The following is a 24,552-nucleotide window of genomic DNA, read 5'->3' on the forward strand; positions in this document are numbered from 1 at the left end:
CGCTTGCACTCTCGATTCACTTTGTTTCTTAAGATCTTAAATAGGTACTGGTTCCCGGATGCGAATGCCTTCTGACGACGGGCAATTAGATGTTTGAGATGTACAGACAACCAAGGCCGGTCAGTTTCGTACACCTGTGTAGAACGCCCGGGCATGATTGTGCTCAGCCCAAGGTTAATAATGTCAGTGAGAGTTCTAAGCTTAACTTCACATGACAGATCAGGTGAGAGAAGATCAGACCAAGGCACTTGAAGAAAAAATCTGCCCACACTGGCTCTTTTACTGGGTCTTTTGTCTCTGGAGAGGATGATCTTGCATTTAGATTTTGAGGGCGTCTCCCTGATTCCCGGCCCCATATACACGGACAGGTGGTCAGATAGACCAAACAGAGGAAAGCTACATGGAGCAGAGAAAAATTCAGGGAAGTTGGTGAAAAATTGATCCAGAGTATTATTACCTCAGGTAAGAAATGAGACAGTAGGCTTGAGGTGAAAAACCTTAACATCAGATTGGACCATAGGAAGGAGCGACCGGTTAAAGTCGCCAGCCAAAATAATTGCACAGTTAGAACATTTAGCCTCAAGAGACATTAAGGATGTCACCAAATAATCCCTCATACCGGAGTCGTTGGCGTCTGGGGATTGATACACCACGCCCACGATAATGTTGGAGAATCCACGCGGTAATCGGATGGGCCTAAGGTCGGCCCAGAGAGCTTCATGATCCTCATGATGAAAATCAGATAGAACCTTGCACTGGATCGAATCTTTAACGTACCTACGCACACCTCCATGTTGCCAGCCGACACGATCGCGCCTAAAAAGCTGGTAGCCTTCGATGTTAATCGGGGAATCAGGCACACAGCCACTCAACCAGGTCTCAGTAAAAGGGCTATATCAGCATTAACGTTGTTTAGAGTGTGAGCAATTTCATCAATTTTAGGCGCCAAGGACATTGTGTTGGACAAAAAGATCGAAGGAACAAAGTGAGGCCTCCCAAGGGAGCGTGTGGTCACGCTGTCGACTTCGGATCTTGATGGAGTCGAAGAGGTGTGATTTTAAATGTTTAATAAGTTCCCATGATTTACTGAGTCATGCTTTCCCTTGGCCCTTGGATAGCTAATGTCGAACTGTTTTCGTCTTGAGATAACTGGAAGAATATGGTTAACTCTGTGATCAGCCTGTAGTTTGCGTTGGATCCCGCCGCGTATTCCTCTGGTTGGTTTTAAGATTCCAGCAAATTTGCAAGCGGTCCATTCAGAACGCCGCAAAGGTTTGATAAGTTGTGTCGAATTTTTCCACCAGAATCTGAGGGAAAGCAGTGTAGATCGGCTGTAATTCATAGCCATAGCGCTTAAGACGTGTTAACAACCTTAGAACGAAAGGGATGAACCACAAAAGTATAGAAAAAACAAAAAAATGTGGAGCCAAATTTTATGCAGCCAAACGGCGCAATACAATCAAGATAAAAGATTGTATTTGCCGTATGGAACAAGATACAGCTCCAGTCAACTATGGAAATATGGAATATTTACGCGATCGGTTAGAAGGCTTTGTTCAGATTATCGGGTCGTTTTCTTTGGTTCTCACAAATGTCTAAGGCTTTCTGGAGATAAAGGTGCTGATTGAGGATCTTTTGCAATACCTGCGGGAGTTACTTTACAATAGCAAAGAAAAAATTGCTCGTTATATCGAAGATAGTACCGAGTTTCGTAATGTACCTAAGTTCTGTGAAAGATGTTCGTTAGGGAGACCAAGATACAGCGTAACAGCAGCCGCAGCCGAGAAAATTGAAGTACTTCGCAGCACTGGTATGCAGTGGACAGCTATCGCAAAGTGTCTTGGTATAAGTACCAGAACTCTGTCTAGAAGAACAACAGAATTAGGTATAGTTGATTACAGCGATATTGTTGCAGAGGGCCTAGACAGGAATGTAAGAGATATTTTACGATTAACATCATTCTCTGGTGAAACGTACGTAGGAGGAGCTTGAAGAGCACGAGGCATTTTTGTTCAGAGGTGGAAAATCGGGGAAACCCTACAAAGAATTGATCCTGTAAACCGTGCTATTAGGCGCAGATATTCAATTCAAAGACGTCTCTATAACGTTAAAAAGCCAAATCGTTTGTGGCATATTGACTCAAATCACAAGCTAATTCACTGGAGGATTGTTTTGCACGGCTTTGGGCAGAGGTGAACAGGATTGTTTCGTCACTTTACATTGATCTGTTCAACTTTATGGAAAATAGTGGCATTCTTGATACACACAATGAATGTGATTTATTAGCCCTTCACTATGTTTATGTGCCAGCCATTCAGGCATCTTTGGACGAGTTCATATCCCAGTGGAATCATTATAGTCTGCGTACCATGACAAGCATGTCTCCCCTGGCACTTTGGTATTCTGAGCTTGTCTCCTCTGGGGTGGACAACATAGAGATAGGTGACATTTCTCTACATGGCATTGATCCCAATGGTCCCGTGGCAGGTATAGAGAAAGAAAACATGGTTTCTGTGCCTGAAAGCACCATTCAGCTGACTAACAATAAAGCAGATGACATTCACAGCCTAGTACCTGATCCATTAGCAGATGATGGCAATCATAGAATAGGGTGTTACCTTGCCATTGCCAATTATTTGAAAATGCTTTGACTATAATCTGCGCCAATGTAACTAAGGCATCTGCAGAACATAGTAATAACCCAGCAAAGCTATTGTGGTATTACTTCAAATAATTCTCTGGGGGCCAGTTCCTGATAGGTGTAACAACTCTATTTCATGGATAGATGTGCCTTATTCCAGGAAATTTTATCCCTGGAATAGAGCTATTTCATCTTTCAGGATGAGGATGATTTTATTTAACTCAGCTCAGTTTTACAAGATATATAGGTTAAATTTACATAGCAACTAAACACAGAACAGCAAAGGAATAAGGAGAAAAAATTTAGCAATAGAGTAGGTCGCTAGTTAGTGTAGTGTCCAGGCCTCCAAGTTCACGCACAAGGCCCCAGGAGACATTTACTCGAGTATTTATTATGCATGGTGAAGTGAGAACGGAGGTGATACAATCTATGATAACGAACAACTAAAGGAGCTGTAAGCGAACTGTAAGCGAACTGTATAAGCGAGCTCCAGAACGTTACATTGGCGACGAGGATCATCTCATAAGCGTTCGATCGAATTGTTTCGATCGAGAAACCTCTGCGAATGACCGCATATGATACAAATCTCAACTTCGGACCGTTTGACCCGGACCTAGATCCGACATCGGTCGGCACTCGATTAAGGAAATATCTTGAAAGATTCAAAGTAGACGCTGCAGCGATGAATATAAAGGACAAAGCGAGAAAACGAGCACTACTCCTACACTGTGCTGGTCCCAAAGTATAGGACATCTTTGACACACTAGAAGATACGGGAGAAGACTTCGAAACCGCAGGAGAGAAACGTCTAGAGTATTTTGAGCCTAAAAGACATCATCTTTTTAGCATATACCAATTTCGGCAGTTAGCCCAAGAGGAAGAGGAGTCGTACGATGATTACACCAAGCGTTTAAAGCAAGCAGCGGCTCCATGTGAGTTTCCAGAGGGTTGGCGTGAAGTTGAAATACAAATGCAGTTAATTGAAAAGGGAAAATCGAAGAGACTTAGACGCCGCTTGCTCAGTAAGCCGCACTCGCTTCAGGAGGCGTTAGATTACGCTAGAGCACAGGAATTATCGGATAAACAAGCGAAGAGAATCGAAATGGAGCAACAAAGTCGAAGGAACAATACCGAGGAAGAATTGAAGAGAGTCTTTCTAGGAAGGCAAAAGAGCCCGACTGGTATCAACAAAGAGTGTTACTTTTGTGGAGGCGGATTTCCACACGCAGGAGGAAAGGAGAAATGCCCGGCATGGGGAAAGAAATGCACCAGATGCGGGAAGCTGGATCATTTTGCCAAATGCTGTAGGAGTAAAAGGAAAGTAAATAAGAGTATAGTAAAGACAGTTCGTCAGGAGGTGCAATCAGATAGCAGTGACGCGGAATCCCTTTGTGGGATCGAGGAAGTTGGGGCTGTCGAAAGCAACACAAAACCCAGGCCAGTAAGAAGTATAAAAATCGAAAACCACGAAGTCAAAGTGCTGATCGACACGGGAGCGTCGGTTAACGTAATGGATGAATGCACCTTTCAGCAGCTACTGGCAAATAAGATCAAATTGGAGAAGTCGACAAGTGTTTTGCGCTCGTACTAAACGAATGAAAACCCGTCCAGGCCATTAACAGTTATGGGAAAAATCGATGCAGTCGTAGAGTCAAACACGAGAATCATCCCGGCTACGTTCCACGTCATTAAAGGTAACACCAACACGGAACCCTTGATAGGATTTCAGACCGCCGAAAGTCTGGGCCTGGTGGTGATTACGAATGCAATACGAACTGATTCTGAAATGTTCACAAGCAAATTACTTGAGGAATACGCAGACCTGTTCCTGGGGATCGGGAAAATGGAAGGAGTGTAGGTAGATCTACACGTTGACCGTACAGTAACACCAGTTGCTCAACCTCACAGGAGGATCCCGTTCAGCGTCAGGCCAAAACTGGAGGCGGAGCTGGAGAGACTTATAAGAGATGATGTAATCGAGAAGGTCGAAGAGCCTACCAGTTGAGTATCCCCAGTCGTGATTACACCCAAGAGAACGGCGAATGAAATTCGACTGAACGTGGATATGAGAGAGGCCAATAAAGCCATTCTGCGGACCCAAACTATTATGCCTACTCTCGAGGATATCACACATGAGCTCAATGGAGCAACTGTTTTCTCCCACTTGGATATGAATCATGGCTATCATAAACTGGAACTGCAAGAGAACAGTCGGGACATCACCACATTCTCAACGCACATCGGGTTGTACAGATACAAAAGGCTAAATTTTGGCACGAGATCTGCGGGTAAAATCTTTCAAGACACCGTGAGCAGGGAGATCACCCGAGACATACCTGGATGCCTCAACGTCAGTGACGACATTCTTGTGTACGGAAAATCACAGCAGGAACATGATCGGAATCTAGACAAATTATTCAAAAAAGCTAGAGAAAAGAAGATCACGTTTAACAAGGGAAAGTGTGAATTCAATAAGCAAAGTTGTGTGTATTACGGGATGAAGTTTTCTAAAGATGGAGCATCCCCTGACCCGCGAAAGGTTCAGGCTCTCAAGGCGGCCGAGCCTCCTCGCAATGCGAAGGAACTGAACTCATTCCTATGTACAGTGCAATACAACGCGAGATTTATGGAAAAGTATGCTCCTCCAACCGAACTTCTGAGAGGTTTACTCAAAGCCAACGTTTTTGCCTGGACGAGAAATCATCAGGAAGCGTTTGAGAGTTTAAAAGAAGGCCTTAGCTCAGACACAGTCTTGGTCTATTTTGACCCCGCCACAGAGCATGAGGATCATGTGGATGGCTGTCCGTTAGGAATCTCAGCGACCTTGGTCCAACGTGAGTCGAGTGACAGAGGCTGGAGGGTGGTGCAATACGCTAGCAGGGCCCTCTCAGATGCGGAACGGAACTATTCCCAAATCGAGCTAGAGATGCTGGCGGCAGATTTTGCGTGCAGGAAATTTCATATATTCATGTATGGCTTGCCGTTCAAAATAGTCAACGATCACAAACCGCTCGAAGTCATCCTGTACAACCCTAGGCATCAGACGTCAATACGGCTGCAAAGAGTTATGGTACGAATGCTCGATTATGAGTTCAAGGTCAAATATAGGCCCGGAAAGACGGATATCTCCGATTATACATCTAGGCAACCGCTGCCTCGTGAAACCCGCACTAGAAGGGAACTAGGCACTGCCAAGGATGTCAAGCAGTACGTGAATTTCGTGGTCGCAAGTGACATTCCCCGGGTTATCAGCAAAGAGGACCTGGTAAAGGCAACGGAAAACGACGAGGAACTAAAAAGGTTAATCACGTGTATACGGGAGAGAAAGATCGACCACAGGAACCAAGACATGAAAGCGTACTTCAATATTTACGATGAGTTGGCTGTGGCTGACGGTCTTGTCCTTCGGGGTGAAAGAATCATAGTCCCTCGAGAACTCAGAGAAACTATGGTGAAAATTGCTCATGAGGGTCACCAGGGCATCGTTCGTACGAAACAACTGCTTTGTGCCCACGTTTGGTTTCCCGGAATCGATAAGATGGTCGAAAAGCACGTTAGGAATTGCCTAGCTTGTCAAGCTACCATCCCTTGCCACACCAGAGAGCCAGTCCAAATGTCAGAGCTACCAACAGGTCCGTGGAAGAAGATCAGTGTGGATTTTGCGGGACCTTTTCCAAATAAGGACATGGCTTTAGTATTCTGGGACCAGTATTCAAGGTATCCTGTCGTAGAATTTGTCACAAGTACCTTCGCAGAGACTGTAATTCCCCAGCTCACACGTGTTTTCACTACTTATGGAATTCCATAAGAGGTGAAGACAGATAACGGCCCCCCATTTAATGGGTCCAAATTTGCAAAATATGCCCAAGAACAAGGGTTCAGGCACAGGAAAGTCACACCCGGATGGGCGGAGGCAAATGGTGACGTCGAACGACTCATCCAGATGGTCAAAAAGAGCGCGACGGTTGCCAAGATTGAGGGGAAAGCATTTAAACAAGAGATCCAAAGGACAGTTGGCAACTATCGTGCTACACCCCATCCTGTGCCGAGAGAGAGTCCCGACAAGCTTATGTTCGGGAGAGAGATGAGAAGGAAACTGCCAGAAAGGGTCGTTCCCCAGGAAGAACAACGCCATGAACTAATCCGTGAAAGAGACCAGAGAAAGAAGAAGCAAATGAAAGCTTATGCTGATGAGCACAGACACACATCACAAAGCTCGATCAAAATTGGTGACCGTGTCCTTTTGAAACAGAATAGGGGTAACACGTTGACCCCGCCCTGTGATCCACGACCATATGCAGTCGTTGGAATAAAAGGGAGCATGATCACTGTGAAGAGAGGAAAGGAAGTCAAATCCCGCAATTCTTCCCACTGTAAGGTACCCAAGTATGCTGGAAAGGAGGAGCACGACGATTTGGATTGGGACAAAGAACAACAACCGATGAGCAGGCGACCAACGAACCGCCATATTGAAGTAGGGGAGGTTCCTGGAGAAGGAAATATAGTCATGCAAGAGACGCACAGGGGACCGACAATCGCGCCAACGGAGCCCCGGATATCAGTACGAGCCAGAACGTCCACGTGGGAAACAATTTACAGAGACTTCAAGCCTCACTAAAGAAAAGGGAGGAGGTGTAGTGTCCAGGCGTCCAAGTTCACGCCCAAGGCCTCAGGAGACATTTACTCGAGTATTTATTATGCACGGTAAAGTGAGAACGGAGGTGATACAATCTAGGATAACGAACAACTAAAGGAGCTGTAAGCGAACTGTAAGCGAACTGTACTAGCGAACTCCAGAACGTTACACTCGGTAGGGTCAAATAAAAGTCTTCCATCGTAACCGCACATACACACTCGAATGAAGACACTATCAAATAATACCTTTTCCAATCACTTTATTGCTTTCTATCCTTACAAACCAGCTTTTACTTTAGCTAGCATGATGTGGGACACGATTCGCTCGGTCATTGTTTTCCTGCCGGGAAATCTAGTAATACCGGCAATCATTTTACGATCTGCAGTGTGCTTATCTGCTAGATTTCTAGATTTCTAGATTTACTATAATCGACGTCGTGCTGTTTGGCTAACTTATCGAGACGATTAATACCCGGATCCCCACGTTTAAATCGCATGGCCAATTTGACACCAGACCCCATATATCCCGGCCAATGAAATTCTATGCCCAGCTTATTAATCCGTTTTTGAAGATCGACTTTTCCTCCCGTCTGTCTTCTACTTCTTCCCCTTCCCTTTGCCCTTCCCTTTGCCCTTCCCTTTGCCCTTCCCTTTGCCCTTCCCTTTGCCCTTCCCTTTGCCCTTCCCTTTGCCCTTCCCTTTCCCCTTCCCTTTGCCCTTCCCTTTGCCCTTCTCTTTGCCCTTCCCTTTCCCCTTCCCTTTGCCCTTCCCTTTGCCCTTGCCTTTGTCTTTGTCTTTCGGCGTACTCGATTTGAATTCGGCATGTTTTACAGCTTTTATTGGATCCCAACCTCTTGGTGCCCACGGATCCCAGACTACTTCGTTCCCACTATTTCTCACTTTTGGTGAGACTTTATAGGAACTATGGCTCCCCGGCAAGTTACTCTTAGATGCAGATAGAGGCGTAGAAGGTAACAATCGTTTCCCCGTGAGAGTGGGTGTCGAAGGTAGGTCTTTGAGACTTTGAAAGGAAAACGGAAGGGCGATTGGTTTTTTTAAGCTGGTTCCCGGTGTAGAAAATAATTTCTTGGGTGTGATCACCTCTTTTTTAATCTTCTTTTTCTTTTTCTTCGTAGTTGAAGGTGTGACCAATTCCTATTTTACTAGCACAGGATCTTTGGTGGTTTTGACAGAACGAATCAATTCTTTAATCAGATTCTCTTGCACAGAATCTAACAAACTTCCCTGTTCCCTATCACTCGCCTCTGGTCCTACGCCAGCGGGTAATTGCCTCAACTCATCGGTTAATTGTCGTTCTTTCATTAATAATTGTTTTATCATAGGTTCTTTGAGACCTGCCTACGTGTGCGAATCGTTAAGTAACATCTGAGTTTCTACTGCGACTCGTGCGGCTTTATCTAAAAGGATACTCTCTGATATCTCCCCCTTATAAAAATCCACAAGTGCCTTGTTTTGAAACCAAATGTTCATTTGAAAGTTTTGCCCAAGCTAGTTTTCTATCATTACCTTAGTTCCACTTTGAAAAACAGCATGTAATTAATGTAAATCGACACCGTTGTGTTACCTCAGTCGTTGTTGCGTTTTCTCGACTCTCCTCTGGGCGTGCCATCTTTCTACCAGCAGAGATCGTCTTAGAGAGAGTCAACTGTACTTTGATGTTAACCTGAAAACCACCCAGAGTAAAGCAAATTGCTTTTATTGTATTGCTCTCAGTTTGGTGGAGTAGTTGTGTCAAAAGAGACGAGGAATATTACTTTGGATTGATAAATAAATATTTGAAATTTCGCATGTATCGAGAATCAGTGAACAAATATTTATTTCAAGTTGAATCGTTCGATTCATCTCATCAGTGAGTACGTGAATCTCTTGCAGCTTTTCGAGAACTGAAGTAAGTTTCTTGTCTTCTTTGTTGAATCAAGAGCTAAAACTCAAGGCTGAAACAATTTGTGTGAGCTAACGGCTATGTGACGGCCAAAAACACTCGCACTTGTCCAACGAATACACGCTCCATAATATAACATACAATAAAACGAAGCGAAGCCTTTGCTAAAATAAAATTACAAACAGCTACTTACTACAATTATACAGAAAGAAATTGACAAACTAGAAAACGATATAGTGCACAATGGAGACATTTACAAACTTTTACGAGATTCCGGCGAAATGCTAACTTGAGACGGCACAAAAAGCTAACAGCGATGGCTGAACACGGTTGAACACGGTTCAACGATAAAACTAAAGAACTTATACGGATCTGCAAACAAAGAGAAATTATTCAAGAAAAGATAACGGAATACCGATGAAAACATCGAGCGTAGAGAAAAAACAACTTAATGAAAGTAAACGAACTTGATGAATATGCGACGGAAAGAATAAAAAAGACTACGTGACGGCAACAAGCTAGGAATAGATCACATGACTAAATGCAAGAAGACAACGCAGTTTTTCAAATAAATGCCAATGAAGGGGGGGTCATAAATACAGTACAAAGCCTTGTAGGGGGATCAGGTAAATTTAACGTGACATGACCAAAATTCTTTAGTAATATAAATTCCTCTCGTGAGATGATCGTGAATGTTGATCGTGGGAGCGAAAGTGCTCCGCTGGCCTGTCGTGGGTTCGGGAATAGTCGGAAGTTGACAGGGAAGACTGTCGCGCTGAGGGGGAGGCGTAGTATCTGTTACTGTCAGTCATGTCTGTAATAACGAAGGACAAAATCAAGGCGTATTTCATTGAAAAAATAGAATATCTATTGTACTTTAACAAACCTGAACAAGTATTTTATAGCAATGGAAAAATTGGTTTTGGCAAAATTCTCCATCTAGTTTTAGTTTCACTGAAAACTGAGACAGAACATCATATTTCATTGGTTGTCCAATGTGAACGTATCTTGGAAATCAAAGGAAGAAATAGAAAATGGGTAAGCTGTTTATCTTTAAAGCAAGGCACTGAAGGAAAAAGGTCATGGTGAGTACTGTTGTTAACTTCTTAGCTGCTGTTACCTTAAAATATAATTTATAAATCAATTCAGTTCAGCATGTTCCGGCGTACCAAACGAGCTGCATATCTCAATCCTGTTATGGTCGTTATTACAGTTATGACATCTGTTATAAGAACTGAAAAATATACATTCATAAATGAAAGATAATTTCAAACAGCGAGCTCTTTATAAACATTAATTCTAATCAGAATCAGAAATGAATTCGACTTGTTAATTTGCTTGCTATCAGCTCCCGTCCAAATGAATTCTTTGCAGCTACATTCTAATCCGAGCTCTTCACAGTCAACCGTCACATGTTATACTTTCGAGCCAACAGAAGAATGAATCTCGAATTGGGTGTCGCAAAATTGGAATTCAATTAAAAAAGGAGGGATGAATAAAAAAGGTTTTTTTTTTTCGATCACAAGAAGAAAGGTTAGTAAAGATCAATGTTAAGAATTTTTTCCAATTATTTGGTTGCTTCATCTCAGCAGATGTAATTCGGTTTTGTATGTCAAACTTAAGTTATTCATGACGCATCTGAGCGTGGAAAACTGAAACCTTTTTTCATCGTGACTTCCAGCGGACGTTAGCCCTCAATATTCATTGCCTTTGAACAGTTGGATTTTGATCTGAAGATAAATCCTGACAAAACCGAGGATTTTCACGGTCTTCTAGAGCTTTCTGTGTGTAACGACTGACATTTCGTGTAGGTTTCACATTCAGGGAAAAAATGAGACCAAAGAATATCTTTAAAAAGCTTGTGGATAAAGTAACCTAGAAATGACACACGTTTGTAGCTTTTCGATTAGTAGTCTTATGGCAAAACCTGTGTTGTAAAGATCAAAGCTACTGAAAGAACTCCAAAAAGGTCTCAAGGCTTTCTGGTCTCACCTCTTGACTTTGCTCGAAAGTAAGTCAGTCAGCTAACAGAGAGCACTTCCCATGACCGCAAGGTTTTTTCTCCGTTTGAAAGTACTAATATGTGGCGGTGAATTCCACAATTTTTCTTCTGTCAAATAGGCACAGAAGTAGTATTGAACGATATTTAAGTGTTGCCAATTTTTACATAAGATAAATTCGGGATGATGGCGTCAGGCTCGGGGAGTTTGGGATGAGTAATTACCATGGTGTCAATGGCGAAAAAAGGAAAACTTGTTTGCTTTCATTTGATTTATGGTGTTTATGTTTGTGTTCCTTGCTCCTTCAAGCCAACTGACATCAACAATTCCATGCACTTCACACCAGTTTGTTTTCGAGTCCATTCAAGACGGCTGGCAGAATCTTGCACGTGGCTTCGTTCCCGGAGGCTTCCACAACTGCAGTTTTAATTCCAATGTGAGCTTTGGAGATAGCAGCAGAAAATAAAACTTCAAGGAAAAGAACTTGCCTAACATGCAAGAAGCAATAATTTACAGTTTGTTTGAGCAAAGCGTAGCTTCACGATGTAAATTTCTCGCTCTTTTGATCACCTGATGTATCATGTGACTTTTTGCGCGGCTTGTTGTTTCAGTCCTTTCCGCGCGGGAAATACTGGAATCATTGCTGGAAGGTATGAATTAAAATCAATTTCTGGTGGTGTATATTATCTCACTGTTTTATTATATACTAAACTATTCGCCTCAGTCTCGGTGGTTAGCGGTGGATATATCCACCACAAACCAACTCCAGATAGATAGATAGATGATAATCTTTAGACAGGGTGCGTTCTCACAGAAGTGGTTTTCAGAACGGCCCTGTAAACACCAACCCAACCCACCCCAGGGGAGGACATCCATCACACAGTATACTCGTGCGTGGGAAATTAACGTCTCTTACCCCTAACCCTGCAGGAGACGGGACCTCCATTTATTCGTCCCTATCCGAGAAGACTAGAATATCTAACCATTTCTTGATGTTACGGAAAGGAAGCATATTCTTCTCAGTTATTTTAAGACCTTGAGTGTTGGTCCGGCCGGGGCTTGAACCCTCGACCTCCCGCACATCAGTCCAGCGCTCTATCCATTGAGCTAACCGGGAGGCGGTTTAACTCCACTTCGGTGAATAGTTGTTGCCTACACGTAAACTTAATGAATCGTAAAACAATAGTTTGATTTATGATTAACCTTTCTATCACGAGCTCAGTAGTAGGAGTTGGCGTGGGTGTCTGATTGATTGATGCCCCTTGGTTAAGATAATAATTACCGCTGAAGAGAAAAACACATGATTTTTTGACAATTCTTCTTGAAGGACGACGTCATCCTTAGGAAAGCTAAGCAAGGATACGGCAAGGTATCAATTTAAAGGAATTTGCGTTCAATCAAAAGCCATAACATATGCCTTTAACCTTTTAATTGCAGACATTAAATGGAGTGTATGACATAACACAAAATACAGTTTTTTGCGATTTTTCTATAGTACAGAAATAAACGCTCATACATCTACATGATCTACATCCATCCAGTTTTCAAACAAGAATTCCGTTTTACCACGACAAAACTGTGTCTATCTACTAAAACGAGCGCTCCTCAATAAGCGTTTTTCTCATACGAACCGAAACCACATAAGAAAATTAGTACTAATCTAAATTTCCTCATTCTGTTAAGACGGTTCTCTCCGTTTAGGACAAAAGCCTTTAACACTTAAAGCAAACCAATAAATTTCAATATCAATGCAATCATTTGTCTTCAAATAGCAATGGCTTCAAAGTTAAACAAAACGATATGAGAGCAAAATGCATGTGAACTAAAGGACACGTTACGGAGTCAATAACATCAGCATACAGGATAGTTCAATGGTGATTAATACCATACAACTAATACATTACCAAACTGTAAAAAAAAGATTACCAAATTTCAAATATTCTTGGGACGATTCCAGACTAGATTTGCTTCAAAAAAATTTACGGTGGAATGTTTTTATTACAACAGCTCGCAAATTTAAAGAGTATAGACGGGTCGCTTCTCAAGTTTGTTTTGTTTTTTAATTTTTTGGATGTTATTCTATCTCTTCCTGTCATGTTTTAATCAGTTAAGGAAATTCAAGTAACATCTACCCAAACTCTCCTACTTTGAATCCAACTGAATTGATTAATTCTTTGTATCTTTAAACAATTAATTTAATGAATTATCATCTTAAGAAAAGACCTCGTTTGTTTCTTTAATAGAGACAGACCTTCAAATCATCGCTGTCATCACGCATAGCTTAGAACCGAGAGGTGACAGAAAGGTACCCTAGCAGCGGGCAATGGACCATTTTCCCAATATTTTTGCAGCAGCCTTCTCTACAACTTCCTCACTCGGTCCTGGATCTTTATCTCTAAAATCTTCAACTCTGTAGTATTTTTTCTTGTCATAAGCTCCCAGATTAAGGAGTTCCACATATGTCTGGGGTGGAAAGCAAGAAATAAGGGTTGTGCACTTGCCTCACAGCACTATATTACAATGAAGTTAAGCTGAAAAGTGCAGTTACTTCCACGGCAGACTGAGAATCTCCGTGGTTCTAAGAGAGATTTATAAACTGGAAATGGTGAAATGCGCGTAGACGGCGTAACGAGCGTGAAAGCACCACTGACCAGGGGTCTAAATGGTCTTTGTTGAGCTGCTTACAGCGCGTAGGGGAACAAAACCAATCATATCAAGCATTGCTCCCGAAACTAAATGGTGTCAAAGTACTGAAAAATCTTAGAGGCCTCAAAATTCATAGAATGTTAGCAAGGTTTCAATTCAACAAACCTCTTCACGAAGGTATTTGTCCATTCTTTGTCGCAGGTTTTCAAATAGAGGACGGAAGTCAGGGTTAAGATTCCAGCACCGTTTCATCATATCGTGCCTGAAATTAAACAATGATGGTCAATTCTCAACTATGTTTCTTGGCCTATGCGAAGAATTGTAAGAAGTTTATTCTACACGAACCATTTTAAGGAAAATGATGGTTTAAGTTCGTTTTGGGTCATCGAACATATCTGCACCATTTCACTCGATCTGATCTCGTCGAAGATGGTAGACATGCATTATCACAGCTGAATACCTTATGCTCTTAGTTCACACTTTTAAAATAAAATAGCTTTTATATTCATTGTTTAATATTTCATTGCAAAGAACTCTACAAGAAGATCGTTAATTTTGATATGTTGAATTTTAGGCTATAGTAATTGGAACACGTCGATATCGCATCAGAGAGGTAGAACTCACAGTTCTTTATCAACATGATCAGTCTTTGGCATCTGACATCCTTTTGTGACCTCTGCAATCACCCTTCCATCTAACCATCCATCGTATGGAGTTCCTCCTGACAAGGCATAAGGATGTGTGCATGTGATATTACTGAATATATCACTGATAAAGTTCTTGAAATTATAGTCAGAGAGCTATAATTTTAAAATTTATTACAATTGTAAACACCTATCAGGTCAAATGATAAGAGTGCATAGTATAAACATGTTCTACGAAATTACTGTGGCTGAGGCGTCTTGTTCCTTTTCGACATCATTTTAAACGAGAAAGAAATCTGCGTTTAAATTAAATAGCTTGATGATGCCCAAATCTAAGTTTTCCTTAATCCTGCGTGTACATTTACATAGCTTGATGATGCTCAAATATAAATTTTCCTGAGTCAATGTAGTTTATAACATAGCGCACGCACTAGTCCTAACTAATTCCTATTGCGTCAACATGAACAAAATCTTTATGTACGAACGGCCGTGCTAAATAAAATGACGAGTGCAGTTTCAAAATAGCTACAAAATTTCCGCCGTCGTGTGAGTTCCTTAAGTTAAAGTTTCGGAAAGCGATATTAGTAAATCCGAGACCAACCAAACTTTTCTTTGGCTTTCGACCTTCCCGCAAGTAGTCAAGCCAATAAGCACAAGCACTACGAAAACGAAACACAACAGGCCCGTTTCCCGAATTTATGGGAACAGGAGCTGGAGAAAATTTTAGCTGAAAGACATTCAGCAGGAACTAAGAAGACTTCAAATTGGTCTGTGGCGACTTTTAAAGGTAAACGTCTCTGTTGATGACGTTGTTTTTGGCTACATTTGTTAACTCTACCGAAAACCATTTAATTAAAAAATCAACAAAACAATCGGAGACGCCAACATTTTTGGGCAACTTTCATTTCAAAAAACAATACAAAAACATCATTCAGCGCCCAAATTGTTTTCGTATGTTGAAAAAAGAATTGTTTCATGCTTTTAGCTGTGCGTATATCGAGTTATGGATGCACTTGGGAAGTTTGGAAAGCACTCAAGAAGCTAGGGTTGCTCTCAGCTGCGCCTCGAGAAACGTTTATGCTTCTCTCGTGCTCTCCAAACTCCCCGCGTGCATCCATAACTCGACAGACGCACGCTAAGCATGAAACAATTCTTAATTAAAGTTTCTTCGTTTTGGTTCGGTTTTGATGGTAGTGTCCAACAAGTGAACACTATGGAAGTCTTCTACTTCTTGTTTCTATTAATTTTATGAGATTAACTAGCGATAAATAGCTTGCTACATATTAAAATGATAAAAGAGTTAATGAGATTTGATTTTCAGGTGTAAAAAGCAGATGATCTTTACTGAACACGGGATAGTCCTAGAAACGACAACTGTCTTACTTTTTGCCTGGAGGTTATACAACTCGACCGGAACTCATTATCAGGGTTCATTTTTACAAGAGAAGTTAGACTGCTTCATCATTCTTACAAGACTGAGACACTACTCAATTAACTTAAGGCAAGAGAATGTAAACCATCTATATTATCTTGTTTAAGGATATTTCCAAGAATGAAAGGCCTGGAAAAAAGTAAAAACAAACTTTTATCATAAATATTCTTATTGAATTTAGTTTGGCTTACCAAGGGTAAGTATCTCATACAGAACGATTCCATAGGACCGCCTGATGAACATATCAGAAATATTCCACAGTTAGTGGCGGGTGAATTTTGGATGGAAAGTATAAGAAGAAAAGTCAAATTGGGTGATCATTTTGTTGAGGTGATGGAAGAATATACACGATACATACACATCACTCAAAGTGGACAGTCCAGCGAGATTTCCTAGCAGAATTTCTGGTGCATTCCATTTGATTGGCAAACATCCCTGCGGCGGAAACAAACATTAAAGTGCCTATAACCCCAAAAAATGTTTTTGCCCATATTAAATCTCTCTATTGCACTGAGCAAAATGCACAAAAATGTTTGTGTTTGGTTAAAACCGCGATTTTTTATGATTTTTTAAAGTCGGGTTTATATTTGGAACGAACGAGCGAACCAGAGACTGGGGCTAGTGACGTCACTCTAGGCCATCAGCAGTGGCGCTTCGATCCAATCTCAGTCAATATTATACGTTCCCAACGAGATGAAACCTTCGCTAAAGCCTGATCTGGTAAATTTCTCTCACCTTTCTCCTACTTCGCTAACTTTCAGCTGATTTCGTTTCCTCAACATTCCACACGTGAACAGTTGGGTATCCAGTCAAGTCGCCGACGGTTCAACTCGCCAACGCCAACTCGCCGACGTATAAAATCGAGTAGAGACGTCGGCGAGTTGGTCCTCAATCCAATACGACTTATTAGAAGTTAAACATGTAGAAAAGTAAACAATCATTACTAAAAAGAAACATTCTTTTTCTTCCAACAAAGTTTAGAAGGATGTCAACGCGAATAAAGCATGATAAACATCGCCAATTACTATAGCAGCTTCAGACGCGAACGAGTTATTTATTGTGACAACTACACTGTAGACTCATGTCAATCGGTCAGATTTTTTTCAGAAAACTTGGCTTTCAAGACAAGAGCTTTAGTAAATAGCAGCTCTTTTTATTTCCGAAAAAGTTTATAACAGTCTCAAGGCTAAAAAAGCAAGATGAACATCGCCAATTACCACAACAGCTTCAGACGCGAACGAGTTGTTGTGGACAACAGCGCCGTAAAGCCTCATCATGACGATCGGTTATATTTTATTTAGAAAACTTAGCTTTCTAGACAAAATCTTTAGTAAAATGCAATTCTTTTTGTTTCCAACAAAGTTTTTAAGGATTTCATGGCGAGAAAAGAAAGGTAAACATCGCCAATGCCTATAACAGCTTCGGACGCGAACAACTGAGTGTGACAACAACACCGTAAAGACTCATCATGTCGATCGGTCAGATTTTTTAAAGAAAACTTAGCTTTCTAGTCCAGATCTTTTTCAAAAGAACGATTCTTTTCATTTCTAACGAAGTTTTTAAGGATTTCAACACGAATAAGACAAGATAAACATCGACAATGACTGCAAAAGCTTCAGACGCGAACGACTGGTAACCGGTCGAGTCACCCGAAAGTGATCTCGATCGAAGTCATGTTGCCAGAAACTCATAGTCATGTTGCCCGATATTTTGAGTCACGTCGCCTGAACTTTTATCGAGTGTTTAAACTAGAAGTAAAGTAACATCTTAAGTAAATCGTAAGGAATAAACACGTAAAATGTTGACTCGTAAACTGTTTTGGTCCGCAAATCAGCTTAACCTACAAAAGACTCAAACACCACGTGGTAATTACCGTGGTTGTCACGCAGTAGCTCGTTCGGGTCTAAGGGTTTTTGGTCATTGGCGATGTTAACTTTGCTTTATTCGCCTCGAGATCGTTTTAAACTCTGTAGCATATAAAAAAAATTGCTTTTCACTAAAGATCTTGTCTAGCAAGCCAATTTTACTTTAAAAATCTGAGTGATTGACAGGATGTCAGTATTTACGGTGTTGTTGTCACACTCGTTCGCGTCTGAAGCTTTTATAGTCGTTACCGATGTTTATCTTGTTTTACACGCCTTGAGTTGCTTATAAACTTCGTCGGAAATAAAAATGATTGTTTTCTAGTAAAGATCTTAACTAGAAAGCTAAGTTTTCTCTAAAAAATCTGACCGAATGACACAATGAGTCTTTGCGGTGTTGTTGTCACACAATAAATAACTCGTTCGCGTCTGAATCTGTCATAGTCATTGGTGATGTTTATCTTTCTTTAATTTGTTCGCCATGAGATCCTTAAAAACTTTATTGGACACAAAAAGAATTGCATTGTACTAAAATTCTTGTCTAGAAAGCTAAGTTTTGATTTTAAGTTAAAAAGTCTGACCGATCGGCATGATGAGTCTTTAGTGTCGTTATCCACAACAACTCGTTCTCATTTGAATCTTTATAGTAATTTGCGATGTTTATCTTGCTTTATTCGCCTTGAGATCCTTCTAAATTTTTTTTGGAAATAAAAAGAATTGACTTTTACCAAAGATCTTGTCTAGAAAGCCAAGTTTTCTGAAAAAAATCTGACCGATAGCGATTGATATGATGGGTCTTTACGGTGTTGTTGTCACACGATAAATATAACTCGTTCGCGTCTGAAGCTGCTACAGTAATTGTTGATGTTTATCATGCTTTGTTCGCGTTGACATCCTTCTAAACTTTGTTGGAAGAAAAAGAATGTTTTCTTTTACTAAAGATCGTTTACATTTCTACATGTATAACTTCTAATGAGTTGTACTGGATTGAGGACCAACTCGCCGACGTCTCTACTCGATTTTATACGTCGGCGAGTTGGCGTTGGCGAGTTGAACCGTGAGCGACTTGACCGTAGTTCAACTGTTGGAAAGACGCAAATTCTAGCTCAATCTTTTCACAACCGTCGTTCCATGGTCTCGCTAGTCAGAGCAGAAAACATAACTGAATAGTCTTCTTCTCGGAAGTGGTTGGAACACACGGCCGAGTATTTTGTGGGCTTCCAATGTGCACGCTTGAATTGCGCAAAGTCAACCCACTTCTTTCTGAAACTTTTTTTCTCCGGGTCATCTGCCCCATAAAAAGGTATCGAATGAAGTGCTATTCTTTTTTCTTTGTTGGGAGTGTTACTACGCCCGAAAACAACGCACTTATCAGGCATATCCGTCAAGATACTTCATCCAGTCCTTGAAGCAAACTCATTGGAATTCCTGGAATGACGTCACAAACTGTGCTCGACCCAAACGCATCTTGATAATTCCGTGCCTCGGTCGTGTTTTGAAAAAATGCGATTTTCCACGACTTTGAAAATTCATAAAAAAAATCGCAGTTTTAACCAAACACAAAGCTTTTCTGCGGCAGTTTGCTCAGTGCAATAGAGAGATTTAATATGGCCAAAAATTTTTTGGGGGGTTATAGGCACTTTAAAACCTCTGTTGAAATAATTATTATCATATTGTTATTTGTTTTGTTTGGTTTTTTGTTTTTGTCTGTTTGTTTGTTTTTTTGCTTTACATTTTTTTATTATTTTTCCTGAATAACTGTTATTCTGCAGAGAAAAATCAGTGCTAGCGCAAACAAAAACGCTGAGAAATGTTGAACCCCAAAAGAATAGTCGGTCGTTCATACACTTAATTGTATGAGGAAGTAAAATGTAGCACTTTAGCAGTTGCCGAATTTTTGCGCAAAAATAGGAGAACAATGGCTAGCGAAAATGAGAAAAGCAAAAGAGCTAAAAAAGTATTTTGGGCCCTTGAACGGCGAGATGCATCAGAACTGATGATCTTGGAGAATATAAGTGAATGATTAAATTAAGCGAAAGAGAATTTGCCTTTCTTTTTAAAATAGCCCTCAAGCAGTCCTATTAGAAAATAGAAAACACACCTCCTTTCGCGAGACTGTCTACAAAAAACCTCAGTGAAATTTATATACCCCGATGTTTAGCGTTTTACCTTGCATTTTTTTTCCCTTCTTTTTAGGTCAATGTGAACTATGAAAGCCATGTTGGTGGTCGAGCTAAGTTAATTTTATGCTGAGAAAATGCTGTCGTTTACAGCTTTTTCCAGAAAGCTCCACAATAAAACAACAACAACCAAAGCATTTCCTACCTTTTTGGCATTTCCATGGCCATATTTGAAGCTTTGATATGCCATGCCAAAGTGTGTCACTTTGCAAACATAGTTGTTATCGAGGAGAATGTTTCGGGCCGCAAGGTCACGATGGATGATCTACCAGGAGACAAAGATCCATGACGGGAAAGCCTCTAATTATTAATTGATTTCATGACAAAACGGCGAGTATGGTCGAAGAGAAAAGGGCGACTAGGCAGCCCATTATAGTTCTTTAAGGCTGTCAGGACTAAGTCGTTTACTTTCTTAGGATAAATGGAAAAACAGTAATGATAATGATGATGATAATTATGATAATCACAGTAATAATAGCTATCACAGTAAAATGAAATTTAGAAATGGTAAACCAACAGAAGACCGGTTGTGCTCAGAAAAACAACATGTTCTTTTCATTACCTTCGTTTCTTGTAAAAAATGTCGAGAGACGTTCCGTTTTTTCGCTTTGTTTTCTTAATATTGGCATAATAGTTTGGATGTTACTTTTTTTTCTGTGCTTTTAGCGCAGCAGAGTGTCCCACAACAGGCCAGAATCTAATATGGTTGGCGCATATCCGACCATTTTACGGTTGCATTGATATCTTTTTGGGTAGTCACACCTCAGTAGGCATCCTATTTTAGCTGTTTCAACCGAGCTATTATGAAAATTACTCTCATATCCTTTTTCTCATTAAAGTAAAAATACCTTTTTTACAAGTTCACACATTCAATAAAAGGGTTTAGTTATTCAAACGAGGTCCAACCCAAACTGCGGTTTTATCCAAGCAATGGGCGTCGGGTTTTCTCTATCAGTTAAATAAATGTCCCTTGACCATAAGTTTCCGGCTTTCTTAGCTTTGCTCATAAAAAATAAATGCTCCCACAAAAGGTTAGGCTAAAATAAAGATAGTTTAAAACGTGGTTTTGTCAAAAAATGGCTAAACTTTCTTTGAATAACCGGCCCTATAGGTTTGACATCCGAACTGACCTGCTTGCTGTAACAAAAGTACCATTGCCCAAAAAAGATCTCAGACTTTATGTAAGTGAAACGTACCTACAAATTTCGGTCAGAATCTGAGCTATTGGAAAACAGTTTAAAGCTCTGAGATTTTTCGGAGTTAGAATTGAGTTATGAGAACAATGAAGGACCACACTTACCCCTCTCCATCCAAGGAACAACATACCGGCAGCGATTTGTTTGGCAAACATCACAAGATCATAGTTGGTCAGTTCTTGAGCCTTTCCGTCACCAAGATAATACCAGGGACCTTAAGGTGGCTCGTACCGGTTTTCATCTTTTTGATGGTTTGTAACTTTGAAAGATTACAACAGAAAGACTGACCAAGGCCTGTTGAACACTTTTACGGGGTTGAATTACATAGTTATTGGTTATCCAGAAATAAGTGTCATTTCGTCACTAGCAGTTTCCGTGGCAACGCTTTGATAAGGTTATTCAGACGCATTCTTTAGCTTGTGGCTTAGATAATTCGAAAACTAACCCGGTGACCCCCTGATTTTTTTCAGTGATTGCTTTCGCCACTTGAAAAGGAAAATGCAGAGAGATTTTTAAAAAATTCTACGGAGCGGAATTTCAGAAAATCTACAAAAGGGGCAATTTTCACACATCGCAAATTTCCTTCCGTAGAATTTTCTAGCTTTTTTCTGATGATTCCTTTCGACGTTATTATCATATTGGAACAATAAAAAGAAGGGGTCACCGGACTTGTTTTCATGCAATAGCTTTCGTGAGTTAAGCAATTTCCACGCGCGTTCTCGCACATTTAAAAATCTGGATTCTATAAGATCGACGTTTGCTCATGATCTGTTTTGGCTACTGCTGAAAATTGCGTGTGCTCGCGCGAGCACCTACGATCTGATGTTTACAGACGTTTACTGCTAAGAAAATCATTAAACAGCCGTCAAAGACAGCCTCCCGAGCTCATCTTAAAAATCCTACACACGACTTTTGGCTATACCATATTATTTTCCTTGAAGTCTCAAAGTCCTCTTCCACTTCAGGTAGATTATCCTTCACTTGAGCTCTTCTTTTTTCGCTGTCGCAAGATTTCATATCGGTTGAATAATTCTTTTAGATGTGAAGTGAAGCAGCCTTTACTTCTCCGAAAATCGTCTTCGTTATCTTAGTTTCTATCTCCTGCATTCACAGTGGCCACTCAACACATTAAATACAAGCTCTTAGGTAAACTTCTCACAAAAATAGAAAAAATTCCTAGAGCCGCCATCTCTGTTTTAAACTTTCGTCTTTTAATCTCGCGCTTCTTTCGCACGTTTCTCTCGCGCGTTATGCAAGAGTGATCTGTTCCCCACGCGAGGAAACTGGTACGAGCCACCTTAAGAAACACCATTTGAAGAAATGTCGCAACCAGAGCTAAACAAATGTCTTCAGAAATGTTATCTGTCAGCGAAAAAACGAAACGGCAGGTTTTGCAACAAAAAATCACTTACCGCGATCCGAGCCGCGTTGGATCGTTACGCGCAGGAAAATGTTGGAATCGTTGCTGGAATGTATGAATTAAAATCAGTTTTTGGTGGAGTATATCATCTCACTGTTTTAGTATATACTAAAACAACTATTTACCTCAGTGTCGGTGGTTACCGGTGAATATTTACCTCGCCGCTTTGCGGCTCGGTAAATATCCACCACTAACCACCTCCACTTCTGTGAATAGTTGTTAAATAGCCAGAAGTCGTGTGTAGGATTTTTAAGATGAGCTCGAGAGGCTGTCTTTGACGGCTGTTTAATGATTTTCTTAGCAGTAAACGTCTGTAAACATCAGATTGTAGGCGCGCGCGCGAGCACACGCAATTGTCAGCGGTAGCTATAACAGATCATGAGCAAACGTCGATCTTATAGAATCCAGATTTTTAAATGGGCGAGATCGCACGCGGAAATTGCTAAACTCACGAAAGCTATTGCATGAGGACAAGTCCGGTGACCCCTTCTTTTTATTGTTCCAATATGATAATAACGTCGAGAGGTATAATCACAAAAAAAACTAGAAAATTCTACGGAAGGAAATTTGCGATGTCTGAAAATTGCCTTTTTTCTAGATTTTCTGAAATTCCGCTCCGTAGAATTTTTTTAAAAATCTTTCTGCATTTTCCTTTTCAAGTGCCAAAAGAAATCACTGAAAAAAATCATGGGGTCACCGGGTTAGTTTTCGAATTATTTAAGCCACAAGCTAAAAAATGCGCCTGAATAAGCCTATGAAAGCGTTGCCATGGAAACTGCTAGTGACGAATTGTCACCTAATCTTGGATAACCGATGATTATATAATTCAACCCCGTAAAAGTATTCAACTGGCCTTTGTCAGTCTTTCTATTGTATTTTTTCAAAGTTGCAAACCATCAAAAAGATGAAAACCGGTAAGAGCCGCCTTAAGCAACCACGACGGCGACGGCAACGAGGACGTGGAAAAACAAGAGATCTAATTGGCAGAACAATAGCTCAGCACGTGCATTTTGAAACTTTGTACGTTTCTTAGCCGTCCTATGCAGAACAACAACGTGAAATCACCAAAATTTGCGTCGTCTGCGAACCGAAACCGCGACGGCAAATTATTTCAGTTTCCATTTGGAACTCAACGCTACTTTTATACGTCATGATGGAAGTTAAGCTGTGGCGCCGTATGAGACAGTAAGCTCATGTAGCCATTTTTGAAATTATAACTAAGAGTAGAAATTCATTTTTTAGTCGAAGTCTTCCTTGGCGTTGCCGTCCTGACTGCTTAAGGTCCCTACCGATCCCTCACTCCTCAGCATTTTCTCAGGTAACCAAATAGGTCACCGCATGGCATGTATTCCATGATAAGAATTGGGTAAACTTGAGGTGGCGTAAAAAAAAGTCAAGGCTCATAACCACAATATCTTTTAAAAACTTAGGAAGAGGTCTCATTTTTAAGGATTTTCCTTCCCGAGACTTACGCCTAAAAAGTGAGGTAGCCCGGTTACCAAGATTAATGATATTAGATTCTCTGGTCCTGCGTCCAATATCTTCGTGATCGGGCTATCGATAAATGTTCTCAAAGAAGAACAGCCTCGCTACCGCGCGCGCGTACGCACACGCACGCACACACACAAACGAAACAAAACAAAACAAACAAGCAAAACTAAACAAAAAAAAGAAACGACAAACTTCGTCCGATCAACGGGCCATTCTGGTTATGAAGCTCACATAAAGAAGTCCTCAATATTTGTAGTTTTTTTAATAACTTATACATAGAAAAAGGCTATACACTTAGTACTTACTTTGAGTTGTAACGCAGCCCACGAACTTTACCGTGTTTGGCTGATTGTCTCCACCGATAAATTTTCCCAGCTCAATTTCTCTCATCAAACAATTCCTTCCTTCCTCTCCAGCAGTGGCTCCAACAACAGGGTATGTTGATGGAGAGATAATCATTCTGATAAATGCATTTGTCTCAAGCTTGAGACTGAGAAATTGT

At 40.8% G+C, this 24,552-nt stretch overlaps 1 protein-coding gene and 1 pseudogene across 2 annotated transcripts in view; one reads left to right on the forward strand and one right to left on the reverse strand.

Annotated features, from left to right (window-relative positions):
* The window catches only part of LOC148731283 (vascular endothelial growth factor receptor 1-like), a 443,086-nt pseudogene that overhangs the window by 157,786 nt on the left and 260,748 nt on the right, over positions 1-24,552 (reverse strand). The gene's annotated exons all lie outside the window — the stretch shown is intronic.
* Positions 181-2,651, forward strand: LOC148731291 (uncharacterized). The gene is made up of 3 exons (XM_088760746.1): positions 181-223; positions 1,601-1,885; positions 2,152-2,651. Exons 1-3 carry the CDS (start codon positions 181-183, stop codon positions 2,649-2,651), a joined length of 828 nt encoding a protein of 275 aa, XP_088616872.1.

This window comes from Stylophora pistillata, chromosome 5, assembly GCF_964205215.1.
Source record: "Stylophora pistillata chromosome 5, jaStyPist1.2, whole genome shotgun sequence".
Classification (NCBI taxonomy): domain Eukaryota; kingdom Metazoa; phylum Cnidaria; class Anthozoa; order Scleractinia; family Pocilloporidae; genus Stylophora; species Stylophora pistillata.